This window comes from Nanorana parkeri, unplaced genomic scaffold (assembly GCF_000935625.1).
Source record: "Nanorana parkeri isolate BGI_ZX_2015 unplaced genomic scaffold, ASM93562v1 scaffold240, whole genome shotgun sequence".
Taxonomy (NCBI): Eukaryota; Metazoa; Chordata; class Amphibia; order Anura; family Dicroglossidae; genus Nanorana; species Nanorana parkeri.
Window position 1 is genome coordinate 1,404,317 of NW_017306508.1, and position 20,035 is coordinate 1,424,351.

At 44.9% G+C, this 20,035-nt stretch overlaps 1 protein-coding gene across 2 annotated transcripts in view; it reads left to right on the forward strand.

The window, feature by feature from the left end:
• SUSD4 (sushi domain containing 4) overlaps window positions 1–20,035 on the forward strand; it is a 116,492-nt gene that overhangs the window by 79,096 nt on the left and 17,361 nt on the right. For both annotated transcript variants that reach the window (XM_018556525.1, XM_018556526.1), the window contains exon 5: window positions 4,596–4,784. In XM_018556525.1, the coding sequence (XP_018412027.1) occupies window positions 4,596–4,784 (189 nt within the window). The remainder of the gene's footprint in view (window positions 1–4,595; window positions 4,785–20,035) is intronic.

The following is a 20,035-nucleotide window of genomic DNA, read 5'->3' on the forward strand; positions in this document are numbered from 1 at the left end:
CCCCCCCCACCACGGGGCATCCTACTAAAACCACCCACCCCCAACCACAGCACCTACCATCTACCGCACAGCACACCTCACCCTCCCTTGATCCCAGGTCCCCTTTCCCACTTCAACCCCACCCCCTACAGTGCTTCCCTCACATCTCACCCCTTTGCTCTGGCCATAACTGTTCCAAGACACAGAGCATTCTTTGCTCTGTGTCTTCTCCATTGTCAAACAGCCGCCTCAATGCTGATTGGCTGGGAAGCCGGCTTCCCAGCCAATCAGCATGGAGCTGGCCAAACATCATGGAGCCTGCTTCCATGGCAATCAAGACGCCGGGTGGCGAGTAATGACACGCCGCTCAGCTTTCTGATTGCCCGGGAAGCAGGCTCTATGCTAGCGGAAATACCGGTATCGGTACTCGGTATCGGCAAGTACTGAGATACAAATATCGGTATTTGTACTCGATACCGAAAAAACGGTATCGGTGCATCCCTAGTTTGTAACATGGATTATGATTTGGCATTGCTGGAACTTTGGTCAAAGCACTGGAAATCATAGTTTAACATATCTGTGCTTAGGGAAAAAGAATCCTCTCATAGAGTACTATATGAGAGGTACAAGTTTGGCCAGAACTATAGAAGAAAAAAATGTGGAGGTGCCAGAAATAGTGCAAAATGAGCAAACATTTTGGCCTGGCAGTAAGGAAAGTAAATAGAATTCTGGAGTTTGTCACAAGAGGGATCACCAGCAGGAGGAACAGGTTCCTGATTCCACTACCAGATGCTCCTTGGGTTGCGATCGATCGGGTTCCGATCTTTTGCATTTACAATGGAGTTTACTTTACAGTGCTGTACAGTAAACTCCCAGTTATTCGGCACCCACCCATCAGTAGATGCCGGATAACTTTAGTTATTGCTAGAGGGATCACCAGCAGGAGGAAGGAAGTTCTGATTCCTCTATATAGACCTTTAGTTATTGTTAGAGAGATCACAAGCAGGACGAAGGAGGTCCTGGGTGCCTTATATAGATCTTCAGTTATCACTAGAGGGATCACCAGCAGGAGGAAGACGGACCTGATTCCCTATATAGATCTTTAGTTATCACCAGATAGATCACCAGCAGGAGGAAGGCGGTCCTGAGTGCCTTATATAGATCTTCAGTTATCACTAGTGGGATCACCAGCAGGAGGAAGGAGGTCCTGATTCCTCTATATAGACTTTTTAGTTATTGCTAGAGGGATCACCAGCAGGAGGAAGGAGGTCCTGATTCCCCAATATAGATCTTCAGTTATTACCAGAGGGATGGGATCCCCAGCAGGAGGAAGGAGGTCCCGATCCCCCTATATAGAGCTATAGTTAGACCTCTTTTAAAATACTGTGTCCAGTTATGGAGATTTCACTTACAAAAAGTAAGGAATAAAGCAGATCAGGAGAGACTTCAGGAACGTAATATGTCCAGTCTGGAGGGAAGAAGGGAAAGGGAAGACATGATTGAAACCTTTAAATACATGAAGGGTGTGAATAAGGTTCAGGAAGGAGGTAATGTCAATACGAATCGAAGATCAAGAACACAAGGACATGGCCTCAAACTAGCAAGAGGAAGGTTCAAAACTCATCCTACAAAGGATTATTGTAGTTGTTTGAGTAGTTGATTCTTGAATCAGACTTCCAGCAGAGGTAAAGAGAGAGTCAACGGTACGAGAATTTAAACATGCTTGAAACAAACATATCTCCTACTATACAAAAAGGTTAATAAACCCCCCAAAAATGGGCAGACTTGATGGACCACTCAGTCGTCAGTTTTCTTTGTTTCTGTACTCCTACTCAAACAAGGTAACAAATGAGAAAAAAAGGAACATCAAAATCAGCATGAAGCAGCTTTGTCAAATGGTGAAAAAATGCAAGGGACTGAAAAGCCCATTTTCAGTGATGAATACCAATGTGCATTTTAAATCACATTACAGTCATTGCATTCAAGCTCAGGGTTATTTACAAACAAGAGGTAGAACTTTAATTTGGTATTTATGTTCATGGTATGAAAAGCTTGGCCTCTTCTTTGATTTATTTGCTGCGCCGTAATAAATCCCTGCGTCAAGAATCCAATTTCTTATCGGAGATTGTAAGGAAGGTTTACACAGGTGTATACAAAAGAAGATAAATTGCACTAGGGCTATTGATCTGGAATAACGGTGCCAAGAATCTATTACATCCCTACTAACCTCTTATTTGAGTTACTCCCGATCGATATTCGCTAAGAAAAGCTGGTGCGAAGGGGGAAAAAGAGGATAATTTGCATGTATAACCTGAGCTCTTAGTTTAATCAAATAGCAAACAGCACTAGCTCACAGCAGCCAATCATCTTTCAACTAGTTATTTATGTAGTGCAGCTTAGAGAATGACAACAATGGCCCAGCAGCTTGCCGCGGGCAATTCTCCTGTTTCTTCTCGGCTTCGGATTTTGTAAATCACCCCTGGTATTTACAGGAGCCTTTTAAGTGCCATACAAGACTGCTGAATGGATTTACCTGGAAAACAGAAGTTTATCCTAACTGATCGACTTCCAGTGGCACATGTAAAAATCTTTCATGCCGCGTATGGCCACTAAATGGCGATGAAGAGCACAGGAATTGCCTATGTTACTCAGCTCCATCTAGTGGTGGCAGTGCTGTGCTAATGGCATTAGCCCAGCTGTACACCAGATGAAAAATGTATAAATCAGCCCCCTAGTGGCAATTTTAAGTCAACGTGAGCCGCTAGGTTCTCATTCATCCAGGTCATGGTATATCTGTAATCCTAGACAGGGAGGAGGACTGGTTTAAAAGAGGTGTGAAAGGGGCCATTTATGTAAAAATGGAGAAGCCAAGCTTGAATAGAGGTGGGGGATACAAGTCATTCTGTATTGAGAAAGCTGGTTGGATGATCAGTGAAACATCTTCAAGAAAAATACAGCAAGTCCAGTTGCCTTGACTTATTTTTTACAGATGTGAGCCACTAGTAATCACAAATCCAAATCAAAGTTATTGGCAAAAACTTTGCGATCTACCACCCTTGAGTTTGATTGACTACCAGGTTTCAATCAATTGTGAACTCGAAACTGGCAATGAATTGACAACTTTAATACAATTTATTGAAAGGTGGAATCAAAAATGGAAAAAAATATATTTTTGTCCTAAGCTATCAGGCTTGTTTGCGGGATCGATGGGAAAACGGCTGGGGAACCTTGATTCCATCTGAATGCAACTGACCAAAAGCACTTTTAATTGCTTTGCGATTTTGTCAAAAAAACTGAACCAAAAGTTTGATCGCTGAGTTGAATTTCTTCGTGTATGGCCAACATTAGTTCCAGGGTAGAACGCAAATCTGCAAACTTGCCTGCTGGGGTGCGAGCATGGCTTTCCGGTAGCCTATAGTAATGCAGGTAACAGCCATCATCACAGGTTCTCTTTTTGCTCTAATAAGGGACCATTCACATCAAGGGGCGCATGTTGAGGTGTGCATAATGTGTGCGCTCTGGTGTGCAATATGCTTCACAGTGCTAATATTTTGTAACTTCCATGTATTGTTTGTGCAGCAGCATGTTGTAATACATTACTGTACATCTGAACGTTCTTGCTAAAAAATGCAGATGTCCTTTTTTTTTCCACCGCACACCAATGCAGCACTTTTGGGGTGGGAACTGATGCAATAGGACATAAGGCTGAAGTGACAAGGGAGCATGGAGCCAATCAGGAAGCAGAGCAGCGTGTAATGATTCGCTGCCTGGCTTCCTGATACCAAAAGCTCAAGTATCGGGCTAGGTATTAGAGCATTTGGAAGTACTCGCCCCAAATACTCGGCATCGGTACCGATACTAGTATCGGTGCATCCCTACTTATTTGGGTAGGACCAAAAACCAACTTTGTGAACCAGCATAGTATTCACACAGTTCTGGTGGTCTAAAAACATAATGGACTCAAACATTAACACAATGTAAGCAGACATTCCCTCCCCAGTGCCTTAATCAAAGAATAGGAAGAGCGAAAACAAATATGATGGGATTAAAGGAGAACTATGAGGCGAGTGCTTTTCACTCACCTCATAGTTCTAGCCGACATGTGACAGGGGAAAAGCCCTGAACCCATAGTTCTCCTTTAACTATCTCCTGAGGGTCTATACAGCTACACCTAGAGTCAGCTATGTTAATCTTATCATTAACACAATGTGACAAATGGACAGGCGCTAACGCGTTTAATGGGAGTCCAGAGTTAACGATTTCAGTGCTGCTGGATTCACACCCTGTAACTATAAGGGGCATAGGGTGACTTAAGCATAATGCCAGGGTCCATAGTCCGTGGGGAGGAGGTTGGCCTTCAGTTTTCTCAAAGTGCCCAGGGCACGGAGGCTTCCGTGATACTAACCCCCACCACTGTATCCATAACTATAAAGATGTTTTGGCTATAAATACATATTAGTAATCTCTTGGGGTTCACATCCCTCTTGTTCTGTTCTTCTTGGGATCACGTTGTGCACGTACGCTCTGCCTCTCTCAGTGCAGTATATATGACATATTTCTCTTTCGGTAAAATTGTTTCTCTGTGTGTGTAAATTATTTTCCTATTTATTTTGCAGGGTGTTTGAGGCCGCTGGTTCTTCCTCACAGTTATGTCAATATCTCGGACTTTGACTCCTCGTTTGCTGTGGGGCGGGTGGTGTCTTACCAGTGTTTCCCCGGGTACAAACTGGAGGGGGCCGAGTATCTGGAGTGCATGTACAACCTGATATGGTCCGACGAACCTCCCAGGTGCCTTGATGTGGAAGGTGAGCACTTCTTCCCACCTCTGTAACTTAGTACATGTGTCTCAAAAAAGTTTAAAAAAAAAAAAAAGACATTGCTGCTATACGTAGAATTAAATCAAAAGGTTACAAAGGTATGATATGGGAATCAGCTACTATTTGTGTTCAAAATTGTGTTGTGGTGGCTTAACAATTAGAAGTGTGGCCTTGAATGTCTTATTTCCCACCAAGAATTTAGTCTGCATGACGTTGGGATGTTCTGTCCTTGTTTTTGTGGGTTTTCTCCAAGAGTTCTTTTTAATTTTCCCTCAATCTAAAAACATACTAATAGCAAATGTGTGACCACTGCACCATCCAGTGTCTGATTAACATTGTTCTACCAAGATTGTAAAGCCGTACACTATTTCTGCTGGATTGCTGCCTGATCTCTGTGTGTTACTTTTGAACCTACTTATCTGTAATTAACCTTAGTAGCCAACCCTGAGGAAGGGGGCACAGATGCCCAAAATGTGTTGGCTTCTAATAAACCCTTATTAAATAATATATTATAATAAATTATATTGATGGAAAGCCAATACTCTGCACTCACTGTATGGCCTTAGTCTTTGCCCAGCGTCCTTCATATCGGTAGACTGAGGAGTGGCGAAAAGTAAGTATTGCGGTGGATAGCGCCAGATAGGAGGTGAATATTGCAACCAGAGCTGCTTCTTTGTCTTTATTACATTATGCGGCACAAAAAACGCCCCGAGGTGGGTTTTTAAGTGAAAGTAAAGTGTTCTTTTTAGGAGCTATATACATCTCGTGGCCCAACGAAGTACTGATGGGGTGGTCATAATAATCTGGCCACTCAGTGTATACCGTATGTGTGTCCACTTCACCACTGACCACCAATGTCAGGAGACTAACTAGGGGAGCATTCCATAGCACTACTGACCACCAATGTCAGGAGACTAACTGGTGGAGCATTCCAGAGCACTACTGACCACCAATGTCAGGAGACTAACTGGGGGAACATTCCAGAGCACTACTGACCACCAATAACTGGGGGAGCATTCCAGAGCACTACTGACCACCAATGTCAGGAGACTAACTGGGGGAACATTCCAGAGCACTACTGACCACCAATGTTAGGGGACTAACTGGGGGAGCATTCCAGAGCACTACTGACCACCAATGTCAGGAGACTAACTAGGGGAGCATTCCAGAGCACTACTGACCACCAATGTCAGGAGACTAACTAGGGGAGCATTCCAGAGCACTACTGCCCACCAATGTTAGGGGACTAACTGGTGGAGCATTCCAGAGCACTACGGACCACCATTGTTAGGGGACTAACAAAGGAAGCATTCCAGAGCACTACGGACCACCATTGTTAGGGGACTAACAAAGGAAGCATTCCAGAGCACTACGGACCACCATTGTTAGGGGACTAACAAAGGAAGCATTCCAGAGCACTACGGACCACCATTGTTAGGGGACTAACAAAGGAAGCATTCCAGAGCACTACGGACCACCATTGTTAGGGGACTAACAAAGGAAGCATTCCAGAGCACTACGGACCACCATTGTTAGGGGACTAACAAAGGAAGCATTCCAGAGCACTACGGACCACCATTGTTAGGGGACTAACAAAGGAAGCATTCCAGAGCACTACGGACCACCATTGTTAGGGGACTAACAAAGGAAGCATTCCAGAGCACTACGGACCACCATTGTTAGGGGACTAACAAAGGAAGCATTCCAGAGCACTACGGACCACCATTGTTAGGGGACTAACAAAGGAAGCATTCCAGAGCACTACGGACCACCATTGTTAGGGGACTAACAAAGGAAGCATTCCAGAGCACTACGGACCACCATTGTTAGGGGACTAACAAAGGAAGCATTCCAGAGCACTACGGACCACCATTGTTAGGGGACTAACAAAGGAAGCATTCCAGAGCACTACGGACCACCATTGTTAGGGGACTAACAAAGGAAGCATTCCAGAGCACTACGGACCACCATTGTTAGGGGACTAACAAAGGAAGCATTCCAGAGCACTACGGACCACCATTGTTAGGGGACTAACAAAGGAAGCATTCCAGAGCACTACGGACCACCATTGTTAGGGGACTAACAAAGGAAGCATTCCAGAGCACTACGGACCACCATTGTTAGGGGACTAACAAAGGAAGCATTCCAGAGCACTACGGACCACCATTGTTAGGGGACTAACAAAGGAAGCATTCCAGAGCACTACGGACCACCATTGTTAGGGGACTAACAAAGGAAGCATTCCAGAGCACTACGGACCACCATTGTTAGGGGACTAACAAAGGAAGCATTCCAGAGCACTACGGACCACCATTGTTAGGGGACTAACAAAGGAAGCATTCCAGAGCACTACGGACCACCATTGTTAGGGGACTAACAAAGGAAGCATTCCAGAGCACTACGGACCACCATTGTTAGGGGACTAACAAAGGAAGCATTCCAGAGCACTACGGACCACCATTGTTAGGGGACTAACAAAGGAAGCATTCCAGAGCACTACGGACCACCATTGTTAGGGGACTAACAAAGGAAGCATTCCAGAGCACTACGGACCACCATTGTTAGGGGACTAACAAAGGAAGCATTCCAGAGCACTACGGACCACCATTGTTAGGGGACTAACAAAGGAAGCATTCCAGAGCACTACGGACCACCATTGTTAGGGGACTAACAAAGGAAGCATTCCAGAGCACTACGGACCACCATTGTTAGGGGACTAACAAAGGAAGCATTCCAGAGCACTACGGACCACCATTGTTAGGGGACTAACAAAGGAAGCATTCCAGAGCACTACGGACCACCATTGTTAGGGGACTAACAAAGGAAGCATTCCAGAGCACTACGGACCACCATTGTTAGGGGACTAACAAAGGAAGCATTCCAGAGCACTACGGACCACCATTGTTAGGGGACTAACAAAGGAAGCATTCCAGAGCACTACGGACCACCATTGTTAGGGGACTAACAAAGGAAGCATTCCAGAGCACTACGGACCACCATTGTTAGGGGACTAACAAAGGAAGCATTCCAGAGCACTACGGACCACCATTGTTAGGGGACTAACAAAGGAAGCATTCCAGAGCACTACGGACCACCATTGTTAGGGGACTAACAAAGGAAGCATTCCAGAGCACTACGGACCACCATTGTTAGGGGACTAACAAAGGAAGCATTCCAGAGCACTACGGACCACCATTGTTAGGGGACTAACAAAGGAAGCATTCCAGAGCACTACGGACCACCATTGTTAGGGGACTAACAAAGGAAGCATTCCAGAGCACTACGGACCACCATTGTTAGGGGACTAACAAAGGAAGCATTCCAGAGCACTACGGACCACCATTGTTAGGGGACTAACAAAGGAAGCATTCCAGAGCACTACGGACCACCATTGTTAGGGGACTAACAAAGGAAGCATTCCAGAGCACTACGGACCACCATTGTTAGGGGACTAACAAAGGAAGCATTCCAGAGCACTACGGACCACCATTGTTAGGGGACTAACAAAGGAAGCATTCCAGAGCACTACGGACCACCATTGTTAGGGGACTAACAAAGGAAGCATTCCAGAGCACTACGGACCACCATTGTTAGGGGACTAACAAAGGAAGCATTCCAGAGCACTACGGACCACCATTGTTAGGGGACTAACAAAGGAAGCATTCCAGAGCACTACGGACCACCATTGTTAGGGGACTAACAAAGGAAGCATTCCAGAGCACTACGGACCACCATTGTTAGGGGACTAACAAAGGAAGCATTCCAGAGCACTACGGACCACCATTGTTAGGGGACTAACAAAGGAAGCATTCCAGAGCACTACGGACCACCATTGTTAGGGGACTAACAAAGGAAGCATTCCAGAGCACTACGGACCACCATTGTTAGGGGACTAACAAAGGAAGCATTCCAGAGCACTACGGACCACCATTGTTAGGGGACTAACAAAGGAAGCATTCCAGAGCACTACGGACCACCATTGTTAGGGGACTAACAAAGGAAGCATTCCAGAGCACTACGGACCACCATTGTTAGGGGACTAACAAAGGAAGCATTCCAGAGCACTACGGACCACCATTGTTAGGGGACTAACAAAGGAAGCATTCCAGAGCACTACGGACCACCATTGTTAGGGGACTAACAAAGGAAGCATTCCAGAGCACTACGGACCACCATTGTTAGGGGACTAACAAAGGAAGCATTCCAGAGCACTACGGACCACCATTGTTAGGGGACTAACAAAGGAAGCATTCCAGAGCACTACGGACCACCATTGTTAGGGGACTAACAAAGGAAGCATTCCAGAGCACTACGGACCACCATTGTTAGGGGACTAACAAAGGAAGCATTCCAGAGCACTACGGACCACCATTGTTAGGGGACTAACAAAGGAAGCATTCCAGAGCACTACGGACCACCATTGTTAGGGGACTAACAAAGGAAGCATTCCAGAGCACTACGGACCACCATTGTTAGGGGACTAACAAAGGAAGCATTCCAGAGCACTACGGACCACCATTGTTAGGGGACTAACAAAGGAAGCATTCCAGAGCACTACGGACCACCATTGTTAGGGGACTAACAAAGGAAGCATTCCAGAGCACTACGGACCACCATTGTTAGGGGACTAACAAAGGAAGCATTCCAGAGCACTACTGATCACCAATGTTAGGGGACTAACTATGGGAACATTCCAGAGCTCTATTGACCACCAATGTTACAGGACTAACTGGGGCACCATTCCAGAGCACTACGGACCACCAATGTTAGGGGACTAACAAAGGAAGCATTCCAGAGCACTACTGCCCACCAATGTTAGGGGACTAACTAGGGGAACATTCCAGAGCACTACTGCCCACTAATGTTAGGGGACTAACTAGGGGAACATTCCAGAGCACTACTGCCCACCAATGTTAGGGGACTAACTAGGGGAGCATTCCAGAGCACTACTGACCACCAATGTTAGGGGACTAACTAGGGGAGCATTCCAGAGCACTACTGCCCACCAATGTTAGGAGACTAACTGGGGGAGCATTCCAGAGCACTACTGACCACCAATGTTTCGGGACTAACTGGGGGAACATTCCAGAGCACTACTGCCCACCAATGTTAGGGGACTAAGTAGGGGAACATTCCAGAGCACTACTGACCACCAATGTTAGGGGACTAACTAGGGGAACATTCCAGAGCACTACTGTCCACCAATGTTAGGGGACTAACTAGGGGAACATTCCAGAGCACTACTGACCACCAATGTTAGGGGACTAACTAGGGGAGCATTCCAGAGCACTACTGACCGCCTAAGTATAAAGAGCTGTAAACATGAGTACAATGTGGGCTGCTGCCCTGCAATGTTAAAAGTGGTGATTGGTAGATGTTTAATACAGTAAACTCCCAGTTATCCGGCACCCATGGGGGTTGGTAGATGCCGGATAACTGTCGTTTCTGGTTGCTTGGGAGATATTATTCCTCCTCCCCGCCCCATTCATCTGCTGGCTAGATTCTGCTATTGGCTATTTCAAATTGCCATAGCCAATAGCAGGCTGGTCACCATTTTTTACTGCCTAGTGTCTCAGAGACCGGTTAATGCCGGAAAGGGGAGGGTAGGTCATCTCTAGAATTTAGCTATGGGATCCCATGGTTGGTAATCATATCCTGACTAGTTGGTTAATTGGTTTCTGTCTAAACTATTGCTGGAGCTTAACCAAGCTTCCTCAGGGGTGGGGATGGTTGCTAATAGTTCTTTGCACTAAAAAGCCTGCATAATTGCAATTATGTATCAATGCAGACATCATTAAATGTATTTTTAAGTGCATCTTGTATAAGTACCATAGTCTGTCTTCATACAGTCTTGTCTTACGCTCTGTTCAGAACCACACATCAGACTAGGAGGTAGCTAACTACATTAGTAGCCAATGAGGTGCGTTACATGTACATCTGCTGACAGTGGGATGACTCATCAGTAAGCTGCTGTTCCCTCGCTGTCCAATCATAGGCCCGGGTGGGGAGATGACAAAGCTTATTGCTCAACTGTAGTAGAGAAAAGTCAGGTCACCAGGCTGGTTGTGAGATGGTGGGCTTGTGTGAATATCAGAACTGGATGGACATAAAAACATATCCTTTGGCAGATAATACAGCTTCATCTGTGTATTTAGCTGTGTCTGGGGTTCAAAGTAGGAATGCACCGATGCCGGTTTTTCGGTATTGAGTACAAGTACTGATATTTTGTTTTCGGTACTCGCCGATACCTGAAGTCCCGTAAAGTAAGGTAGGTGGTGTGTAATGACTCGTTGCCCAGCTTCCTGATTAGCCGGAAAGCCGTCTCCATGATCCCTCACCACCAGGTGACAAGAAAGCATGGAGCCAGCTTTCTGGCCAATCAGGAAGTCGGGGGGCGGGCAATGACTCACCGTCTGGCTTTCTGATTGGCCAGCTTCCCGACCAATCAGGAAGCCGGTAGGCAAGTTAATATACGCCCTCCAGCTTCCAGATTGGCTGGAAAGCTGGCTCCATGCTCTCTCATCACCAAATGACAAAGATGCATGGAGCCGGCTTCCTAGTTGCCCCTCGGCTTTCTGATTGCCCTGGTGACAATGGAGCATGGAGCCGGCTTCCTGATACCAGAAGTTCCGGTATCGGAATAAGTATCGGGAGCGGTTTTTACGAGTACCTGCCCAAATATCGGTATCGGTATCAGTGCATCCCTAATTCAAAGTATTCATCAAGGGGCTATTTGCATTTTACAGTGACTGGCCACATACCAACCATGGCCTTCTTTCTATGCTCCATGTGTCCATTATACTGTGGTAATGTTGGGTGTAGGCACAGACACATTATAGCTTTCATTGAGCGCTGTCTGGTTTTAGAGATGAGCTAGTTTGTGTTTTAGAACGCTCCCCTGACTTCCTAATAAACAGACAAATTTGTTTAAATTTTTTTTACATTTGATCAATTCTGAGCCATTACAAACTATGGAAAAGTTTTGTAGTTTATCTCGGAGTTCGTTAATAAATGTCATCTGCAGCTAATGTGGAATTAATGGGTTTGTGGAAAGCGTGAAAGGTTTAGTAATGGCTCGTTACAAATAAATGGGACGTTTGCATTTTAGCACCTGATCTGAAAAGAGCGAGAAAAGCTCCCCCACGACAATATCGAACCTAACCTAAAATATATCACGCCATCGTCCCTGCATTCATCAGATGACGGGAAACAAGATAAGTGTAGCAGATCACCGACAGCAAGAAACATATTATTAATTAATACCCAACAATGGACTTCCCTTGTTTGCTCCCTTTTTGTCTTTTCTATAAATTTCACATTTAAAGATGCTTGATAAGTGTAAATACCTGTTGATTTTGTTCGAAATCCAGTAAGCTCCTAACTTCCTGCTCTCTCTGCCCTTGCTGCCTGTTATCCAGTTACATTGTTTCCAGCTCTTTTAGAACACCCCCCTCGAGAAATTTCTAATTTTCGCACGGGACCGCGCAAGGAACACAGGTGAGTCTAAACTGCTGTTTGAGCTGGGGGTTTTTTTTTTTTTTTACTTTTTGCATATATCTACTGCTTGCTAGCAGTAGATATATGCAAAAAAGTGAGGGTTTAAATATCCTTTAAAAAAAAAAACAGCATAGGAATGAATAGCTAGATTGCTATTGGCTATTTCAATTTGCAAAAGCCAGTAGCAAGCTGGCTATTGGACCCGCCCTCTGGGAGAAGTACCCCCTTACATCAATGGCTAGTGTACTGTTCATTTACATTGGTGATTAGTGTAATGTCCCCTTACATTGATGGTGATTGTGGTGTCCACTTACACTGGCAGTCAGTCGGAGACGTACCCCCTTACATTAATTGTCAGTGGGAGAGGTGGCCCTTACATTAATGGGCATTTGAAAAGGTTATACTTACTTTAGTGGTTAGTGGAAGAGGTGACCCTTACATTGGCAGTCACTGGGAAGGGTATCCCCTGTGTTTTACATGGTCCCTCTGTGTGTTGTACAGTAGCCACCACTCCAAGCTTACTCTCAATACAAATTAGTAAACTAAACATGAGATTGTAGTCTATCACAGGAGCAAGCTTGGAGCAGTGACTACTTTACAACACACACAAGGACCATGGGGAATAAAAGTAGCCCCCCTCCAGAAGGAAGGACAGTGTGAGCACCAATCCAGAGATGATTTGAGGATCTACAGCCGAGTGATACACAAATAAGATACATTTTTGTTACTAGTTAAGGTGCTTGAATGTATTTTTAAGATTTAACTCCTGAGTTTAGTGTCACTTTAATGGCCAGTGGAAGAGGCAACCCTTACGTTGGTGGTCACTGGAAGAGGTGATCTTTACTTTGGTAGTCAGTAGAAGAGGTGTTACTTACATTGGTGATCAGTGTAGTGTCCTCTTACATTGGCAGTCAGTGGGAGAGGTACCCCCTTACATTAATGGCTGGCCACTGGAAGAAGTGAGACTTGCATTGGTACTCAGTGGAAGAGGTGACACTTACATTGGTGGTCAGTGAAAGTGGTGGTCCTTACTTTGGTGGTCAGTGGAAGAGATGACCCTTACATTGGTGGTCAGCTGGAGATGTGATCCTTAAATTGGTGGTCAGTAGAAGAGGTGACCCTTATGTTTGTGGTGAGTAGGAGATGGGCCCCCTTATTCTGGTGTTATGTGGAAATAATGCCTTTTTACAGAAGTTCTAACATTTCCCCAATCTACTAAAAATGGGTTTCTGTTTTAGTCTGTGTGTGCCATGGAAAGAGATTTCCCATCACTTCTGGTTGGAATTTAGCTCCAAGTTTGGTTATGGAGTGTGGGCACCCTGTTGGAAATAAGATAGAAGATCGCCTTGAAATGGAACGTGTATATCTGTTTTGTGTATAAACACATTCTTATTATTTATTTTATTTATTACATGGGATTATGAAAAAAAAGAGTTCAATTGATTGACTATGAATCCAAAGAAAACACTCGTTCTTCCATATGGCCATGAAACAAACAACTTGTTTATTTCGATGTGACATTAGACAAACAAATACATTTTGAGCGTTGCGTTAGGTGCTGGCATCTGCAGTGCAATGACAGTGACATGTTTTTGTGCCTCTGATATTTCCAGTGGTGGCAGGAAAGTGTTGCTTATATCATTTCCATGATGCAGCCGGCCTTGACTTTCAAGGAGCTGTCACAATAATGGAGAAATCACGCCATGCTATTGTACTCGGTTGTGTTTGAGGAAAGGTTGAATCTTGTCGTAAGCGAGAACATTCAGCAGGCGACTACAATACCAGCCGCCACCGAGTGCCAACGTGACTTTCCTTCCAGATTTGTGCTATTTGCATTGTTCCCTTTGCTTCAGAAAGGATAAGTGGCAGCATCGGGTACCATTATGAAGACAGGCAGGCCGGTAGGATGTGAGCACGATATATACTGTCGCTGTGTAACAGTCACATTATTAGCTGTCCTGTAAGTGTCTAAAGACATACGTGAAACAATCTAATCCCTGGTTGAATGACATTTAGTTTGCTAAAGAACTGCATATCATAAATAATTGCCATAAAATACTGTTTTCAACTTTATTCAGCCTTTTTTATATCTCAGCACTGTTCATCTCCTCCAGCCTCTTTCAGCTCCTTCCTGTCTACATGCACACGTTCCTTTGCTGGCTGCTCATGACTCTGGACCAATTTCTTCATAGTGACAACAGTGGATTATGCCTGCACAGTGTGTGTTGGCACAACCACTTGTAGTCTTCTCCTGGGGTGCATATGATAGGGTGACAACACAGGAGAACCATTAGGAGACTGTTGTCACCGTATAACAGTAAGTGCCTGAGCAAGGACATTCATGGCAGGATCCACATGTATTCTTATAATGAACGCTGCAGATTTGAAGAGGAACTCCAGGAATCCCTGCACTGCAATGGTTAACTGCTCATGTTGGTCTAGGGGCTAAAGTAAAGAAAATACACTCACCGGATCCTCAGTCCCTCTGGGCTGCTAGACTGGTCCCCAGAGCCTTTTGTCCCCCAGCGGTCTAAGGACAGCTGACATCATCATATCTAATGCAGTCCATTCACCTGCGTTATACGTGAGAACGCTGGGGGACACACTATTCCACACTGCCTCATTCTGTATGCCATGCTATATCTTCCCTATTCCACACTGCTAATGTTATATGCCAAGCTGTACGTTCCCTAGTCCATGCTGCCTCATAGGTGTGTGTCTGAGTGTGTCCGAACTGGGATGTCAGTTCCCTATTCCACACTGCCTCATTCTGTATGCCATTCTATATCTGCCTTATTCCACACTGCCTCATTTTATATGCCATGCTGTACGTTCCCTATTCCACACTGCCTCATTCTGTATGCCATGCTGTACGTTCCCTATTCCACACTGCACCATTCTGTATGCCATGCTGTACGTTCTCTATTCCACACTGCCTCATGCTGTACGTTCTCTATTCCACACTGCCTCATTCTGTATGCCATGCTATATCTGCCTTATTCCACACTGCCTCATTTTATATGCCAAGCTGTACGTTCCCTAGCCCATGCTGCCTCATAGGTGTGTGTCTGAGTGTGTCCGAACTGGGATGTCAGTTCCCTATTCCACACTGCCTCATTCTGTATGCCATTCTGTACGTTCCCTATTCCACACTGCCTCATTTTATATGCCATGCTGTACATTCTCTATTCCACACCGCCTCATTCTATACGCTATGCTGTACGTTCCCTATTCCACACCGCCTCATTCTGTATGCCATGCTGTATGTTCCCTATTCCACACTGCCTCATTTCATATGCCATGCTGTACGTTCTCTATTCCACACCGCCTCATTCTATACGCTATGCTGTGCGTTCCCTATTCCACACTGCCTCAGTCTGTATGCCAAGCTGTATGTTCCCTAGTCCTTCATTGGTGTGTGTCTGAGTGTGTCCAAACTGGGTTGTCAGTTTCCTATTCCACACTGCCTCATTCTATATGCCATGTTGTACATTACCTTTTCCACACTGCCTCATTTTATATGCCAAGCTGTATGTTCCCTAGTCCATGCTGCCTCTTAGGTGTGTGTCTGGGTGTGTCAAAATTGTTTATTGTGCTGTTGCTGTGTGCATTCTGGACACTCTGGTGCTGGGAGTGTGCCATCAGCATGAGTTCAATCAGTTACCAGACCTTAGCTGTAGCTCACAATGCCAGAGTTACAAGCAGATAGAGGAAGTAAAGGTGAATAGGGGTGATATATCTTTCCTAAGTAAGCGTAGCACAGTTATGACTTAGGACTGAATATTCAAATTCTCACAACAGACCAGCTATGACGTGTTCCCTTTCAATATAAGATAAGTTAAAGGAGAACTCAGATAAAACTAAAAACCTACATTAAGTGTTTTTTTTTGTCTATGGGACTCCCTCCAGGATGCTATACCAGTCCTCGCAGCCTCTTTTCCCCTGGGCTCTGGTGGTCTAAGGACTGCTGATGTCGCCATGTCTTATGCAGATCCATAGACTTACATTAGATGTGAGGACTCCAAGACACATTACACAGCCAGAGCGAAGGGGGTTGGAGGGAGGTGAGTGCCAACCACCACGGAACATAGGATCATGTAAGTACCGTATTTTGCACTCCATACGGTGCACCTAACCATAGGATGCAGGGAGGGTAGGGTTCTGTGACAGCTGTAGTTAGCCACAGCGCCACGGTCTCAGTGATCACACAGAGCAGACGAAGAACGGACGTTCTTCATCTGCTCTAGGGGCTCTATGGTGAGCTCCTATGCCGTGGTCATGGGTCCCCCAGAGGAGCGGGGGACCCCGAAAACCAAGGCATAGGGGCCCTGGACACGATGCCCGCCGCCGCTCGATTTGATACAAGTGATCCGATCGATCACTTGTATTAAGCGAGCAGCGGCTCCCACTGTACATTTAGCTCTGCTTGTCTGGAGCAGGCTAAATGTACAAAAAAAACTCTCGCCCAGCGCCTGAAACTGCATGTCCCGGGTGTCGGGCGATAGGGACTTGCTCCATAAGACACACAAACATTTCCCCCCCTCCTTTTGGGGGGGGGGGGGTGCGTCTTATGGAGCGGAAAAATACGGTATATATGTTTTATTTGAGCCCCCTAGACAAAATGAGCACTTAACCCTTGCAGGGCAGGGGTAGCCCCACTGCAAGGGCGAGTTTTTATTTTATTCTACCCAGAGCTCATATTATTTTTCTTCTAAAGTTTGATTTGTAAAATAATACATTTATAAAAAATACATTTGTATTTACTATTTTATATAATGATTTGGGACATCATATATTGATAAGTCTGACCCCTGTAGCTGTTGCCTACAAAAAGACATTACAATCCTCTAGTTGTATAGATCACCTGCAGGGAGAGAATGTTCTTTTCACCATAAAACAGGATTTAGGGATATCAGACTGTTAGAGGCGCGGCCTTGCTTCAGCCAAGATGTGTGCCCTAGGTGAGCAGGTGGTTCTTAGATACTGAGGTATGAACTAATAAAGTGACGACCTTCTGATAAGGAACCCGACTTCCTTTTGTAGATTCCCTTTTGAAGAGTAATTTGTCCTTTCCGCACGGCCAGACTGGGATGGGAGCTGGTTCGGTTCCAGCTCACAGCTGCAAGAAGCACAGATAAAAAAAAATTACAAGCAATATAAAATGCTAATGGCAACACTAAAAGCATAATTAGCATTCACTGAAAGTAGAAGAAATTGTGCTAGAAAAACACAATATGGAGAACCGAGGAGCAGTTTGGTGTGGCAGTGTACTGCACCCAAGGGAACAGTTTGGTGTGGCAGTGTACTGCACCCAGGGAACAGTTTGGTGTGTCAGTGTACTGCACCCAAGGGAACAGTTTGGTGTGGCAATGTACTGCACCCAGGGAACAGTTTGGTGTGGCAGTGTACTGCACCCAGGGAACAGTTTGGTGTGGCAGTGTACTGCGCCCAAGGAACAGTTTGGTGTGGCAATGTACTGCACCCAGGGAACAGTTTGGTGTGGCAATGTACAGCACCCAGGGAACAGTTTGGTGTGGCAATGTACTGCGCCCAGGGAACAGTTTGGTGTGGCAGTGTACTGCACCCAGGGAACAGTTTGGTGTGGCAATGTACTGCGCCCAGGGAACAGTTTGGTGTGGCAGTGTACTGCACCCAGGGAACAGTTTGGTGTGGCAATGTACTGCACCCAAGGAACGGTTTGGTGTAGCAGTGTACTGCACTCAAGGAACAGTTTGGTGTGGCAATGCGCTGAACGACTTCCCCTCTGTTCTGAAAACACAGCGTGTTGCTTGATTTGCACATCGGTCATTCAGTGAACGCCTTTACCAATTAGTACTGTGTATTCTCTAAATGGACGCGGGGAGCTGACGTCATATGTTGTCATCCTTGGGCTGGATTAGAGAGTACCTCATTATGCTGATATGTATGACATTGAAAGGTTTGGTTGGTTTTACAGGATCGGCCCTTCTTGAGACACAACTCACGCTCACATTTCACAGGACATACATGAAGACATGAACTTTCTTTTCACAGCTGTCGGGACTATTTTAAAGACTAAGCTTATGAGACTTGGTTTTAGTCTTAAGGTAGCACAAGGCACACATAAAACTGATACGCTTCAGAGACATATTTATTTGAACTGTTACTTTCAAATATTTGTATCTATTGATTTTTGTATCTTTTCTGTAGTGATGCACTCAAATTTGGCCACCAAAACATTTCAGCCGAGAATGGTACTATCGGCAAAATGCATGCGAAAATTCAGTGCATCCTGACAGGATTGTCCTCAATCTCTTTTTCTATTTCTACATATCAGGGGTCTGTTTAATATCTAATATTTCCCCAGAGCCCCCAACAGTAAAGTAAAATAATAATAATAATACAAAAATGAAAATAAAATAAATAAAAAATAAATTCACAATTGTTTTTGTTCAACTGGACACTTTTCTGAATTATTTTATACAATCACCGTTAGGCTCTGTCCACACCTAGGCGTTAGCGTTTTCATGCATATCAGCGCACATTTTGTCTAGCGTTTCATGAAGATGCGCCTTTTTGTAAGCAGATTGAAATACATTGCGGTGAATGAACAAAACGCCCACAGAAATGTGCAAAACGCTTGTATCGCACATTTCCCGACGTTTCCATTGCAGTATATGGGGCCGAATGGGCTGTAATATACTCCCAAAAAAAGCTCATTTTGCGTTTTACAGCTTGCGACAAAGCTCTCAGATGTGAACAGGGTCATTGAATTGAATGGGATTTCTTGTGCTGAGAGTTCTTAGCTTTGAGCATCAAAACGCCTCGGTGTGAACAGGGACTAAGACGTAATAGAAATAATAACTGTTGAAAAATATCTAACTCATAACAAAATGCTTTCAGTGTTATATTTAACAGAACAGAATGGAGGAAGCAAGTGAAGTTCATTGTTTGGGGTTTTACATACACTTTAAAAATCCTCAGTGCAATGCGTGTGAAAGCCGCTGTGAGCCCCAAACGTGATCAGAAACATAATATACAACAAGTATATCTTTTATCACACCATTAAAAGGCGTTTTTCTGGAAATGGAAGGAGGTTTATGTTATGTGCTTGTTGTAGACAAGAATTGTTCCTAGTTTAGGGAATCCTAAAGTGATAGAATCCCTCCCCAGTGCTCCTAATTTGCATATAAATAAGAATTTCTGAGGCCGATCACATGAAATACGATAATAGTCTCGAAGCACAGTTATCGAAGGTATCAGCAGTGAACAGTATCAATCTGAGGAAAGGTTTCCTTCAAACTCCCGGGATTGGTTTAGTTTTCACAGCGAGTAACGGAGTTTTGTTGTGGCGAGCTGTAAAGATTTACAATCCCAGCAAATGAGGAGCAAGTGAGGGACAGGGAGGCTCCTCCCTGTCTCCTCCCTTCCTCCTTCTCACTAGCTTTGGGACGAGTTGGGGCTGGGGCTTCGTCTGGCGGGGTGATACAAGCTTCAATAAACTATCCCAGCAGAATTGTGCAGCCAGCTTTTTCTTGGCAATTGCAATCCAAATAGAGGCTAAGGTGGCACCTTCCTTTGCTGTAAAGGATTGGGGGGGCAGCTCTGCTTAAATAGTTTAAAATAAAAGCAACAGTATTAAACAGGAGTAGGCAATCTTTGTACTCCAGCTGAGTTGATACTACAAATGCCATCATGTATGTGCTTTTGGAAGTCATGCCTGCGGCTGTCATAGTTTAGCAGTGCCTCATGGGACTTGTAGT